At 62.0% G+C, this 1,887-nt stretch overlaps 2 protein-coding genes across 3 annotated transcripts in view; both read right to left on the reverse strand.

Annotated features, from left to right (window-relative positions):
• CUNH6orf136 (chromosome unknown C6orf136 homolog) overlaps window positions 1-293 on the reverse strand; it is a 5,209-nt gene extending 4,916 nt beyond the window's left edge. For both annotated transcript variants that reach the window (XM_006146308.3, XM_014586980.2), the window contains exon 1: window positions 84-293. In XM_006146308.3, the coding sequence (XP_006146370.1) occupies window positions 84-155 (72 nt within the window). In that variant the 5' untranslated portion in view covers window positions 156-293. The remainder of the gene's footprint in view (window positions 1-83) is intronic.
• A 92-nt stretch (window positions 294-385) lies between these two features.
• On the reverse strand, window positions 386-1,451 carry LOC102495401 (alpha-tubulin N-acetyltransferase 1-like). Its single transcript, XM_014586963.2, has 3 exons — window positions 1,301-1,451; window positions 1,168-1,210; window positions 386-866 (listed from the first exon to the last, which is right to left on the reverse strand). Exons 1-3 carry the CDS (start codon window positions 1,449-1,451, stop codon window positions 695-697), a joined length of 366 nt encoding a protein of 121 aa, XP_014442449.1. The 3' UTR covers window positions 386-694.
• Between the last annotated feature and the right edge of the window lie 436 nt (window positions 1,452-1,887).

The raw sequence follows: 1,887 nt of genomic DNA on the forward strand, positions 1-1,887 counted from the left end.
CCCGCGCCCCGCCCCGCGCACCGGCTCCGCGGAGGGTCTCTCCCCGCCCCCTCGCCTCCCTCCCGTTTCTCCTCTGCCCTCACCTGGGGTCGAGCCTGGTAGGCGCGGAGGCAGGGGCCGAGACGACAGGCCGCTCCCCGGCTGGGCTGGTACATGATCTTCCGGGAGTGGAGAGAGCGCCTCCCGAGTGCGGCCTCTGGCCTCCTCTCAGGGTGAGCGCGCCCCGGAGCCGGCTTCGTGAAGGGGAAAGGAGGGAGGGGGACGGGGCTGACAGGAGGGCAACGGAGATGGTGCGCGCCTGCGCACTGCGGCGGCAGAGGCCGCTGCGTCCGGCCTGCTCAGTGCGCCTGCGCGGGCCGGGTCCGGGGGCGCCTCAGAGCGCGTGCGCAGGAAGCTGCCGTCCCAGGCGCTCTGCTCGCACCTGTAGCATTTTCACGGAACGCTGAGCGGAGGTGCGCTAAGCCGGGCACCAGAACGACGGTCGGGTGGGATTGAAATGACAGTCAAGTTTTTCAGTAGCCCTTGTGGTAAAAAATAAATACGTTTATTGCTGTGGTTAAAAATAGGATACAAATGGTTTGGAGCTGGTAAGAAAGCCTGTTGAATGAATGAGTGAATGAATCCACCGTGAGGGTTGTGCTTTGGCCCTCTGCGCTGGAGACGGAATACTGCCTGCAGGTGTGAGGGGCTGAGGTCACCAAGGCCTGGTGCTGCGACGTTCCTGCAGGGTTCGAATGACCCTGGCGTTGAGCATGTCCCTACCCACTGTCCAGGGCTGGGCCGGCGGGGGCTGGGCCGGCGGAGGACCTGCGTGCGGGGGCTCCTCTCCAGACCCATCCCGTGGCAAGACCTCCTCACTGGCAGACCTGGTAGGTGGGGAGACGGGGAGAGGGTTATCGGGGTGCCGTGGAGCAGACTCTGCAAGTCTTAGGTGCCCCGCTTTAATACACTGATAGAAGGAACGCACTCGTGCTGTGTCCAAATTAAAACCCCGCAGAGACCCGCAGGGCGAGCCCCGGAGTTGAGCCCTTAGGGAGGGGCTTATGGGCGCGTTAGGTGGGATTTGTGGGGGGGCTGGTGCCCCGTTCACAGCGCGATTTAGGAAGAAGTTGCTGAGTGATGTTAGGCGTCGGAGGCAGGGAGGCTGCTGGGGGGCCTGGACCTCACCTATTCTCTGGCTCCAGTTGCCCCTGCTTTGATTCTTGGGTGCCTGTGGAAATACCAGGCCTGTGCGTGGGCAGGCTGGAGGAGACAGTGAGGGCGGCCTACTTGCCTTGAGCGGGGAGAAGTGAATACTTACCTGTATTGGGGGGTGAACTCAAACCCCCGTGGCGGGCATGGAGGAACCGGAGAGGAGTAAGGGAGGGCACAGGAACAGAGAGGCATGTCTCACCCTGACGGACTTCTAACCTAAGCTGAGCCCCGGCCATAGGGAGCTGAGTTCGTTCCATGCCCCGGCATGTTCCGGAGCAGCCCTGACATGTTCTTAGTTGAGGTAGCATGTTAAATGTATGGCCACGTGACTCAGATGGTCATAAAAGATTCACATACACACAAAAAAGAATTTCCTGGGCGGGGGCTGTATATGTGGCTTGGAAAACATGGTTACCCTAAGTCTGAGATACCTGAGACAGAAAGACATGGGGAGCGACGAGGCCTTTCGGGGAAGGGAGGTTGCGTCTGGAATAGGGTGACAGACTGCACTGCACCTTGACGGAGTGAGCACCTGTCTCGAGACACCCCGGGGTCTAGCGGGGCGCAGCGGGAGGAGCCCGCGGACACAGGCAGGACCTGAGATGCTGGTAAGGCCCGACGTCTCAGCAGGGCTGGCCGTGGTACAGGGCGGGCAGAGGCCACTGAGGAGAGCCAGAGGGTCCTGGGGGGCAT

This window comes from Tupaia chinensis, unplaced genomic scaffold (genome assembly GCF_000334495.1).
Source record: "Tupaia chinensis unplaced genomic scaffold, TupChi_1.0 Scaffold000176_1, whole genome shotgun sequence".
NCBI lineage: Eukaryota > Metazoa > Chordata > Mammalia > Scandentia > Tupaiidae > Tupaia > Tupaia belangeri.

What these genes read in the sequence shown, in the direction of transcription:
- LOC102495401 (XM_014586963.2), bottom strand. Translation starts at nt 1,451, where the DNA reads ATGGAACGAACTCAGCTCCCTATGGCCGGGGCTCAGCTTAGGTTAGAA. An exon ending in GAGTTCACCCCCCAATACAG is followed by an intron (nt 1,211 to 1,300) that starts GTAAGTATTCAC and finishes GTATTTCCACAG; the next exon opens with GCACCCAAGAATCAAAGCAG. An exon ending in CAACTGGAGCCAGAGAATAG is followed by an intron (nt 867 to 1,167) that starts GTGAGGTCCAGG and finishes CCCACCTACCAG; the next exon opens with GTCTGCCAGTGAGGAGGTCT.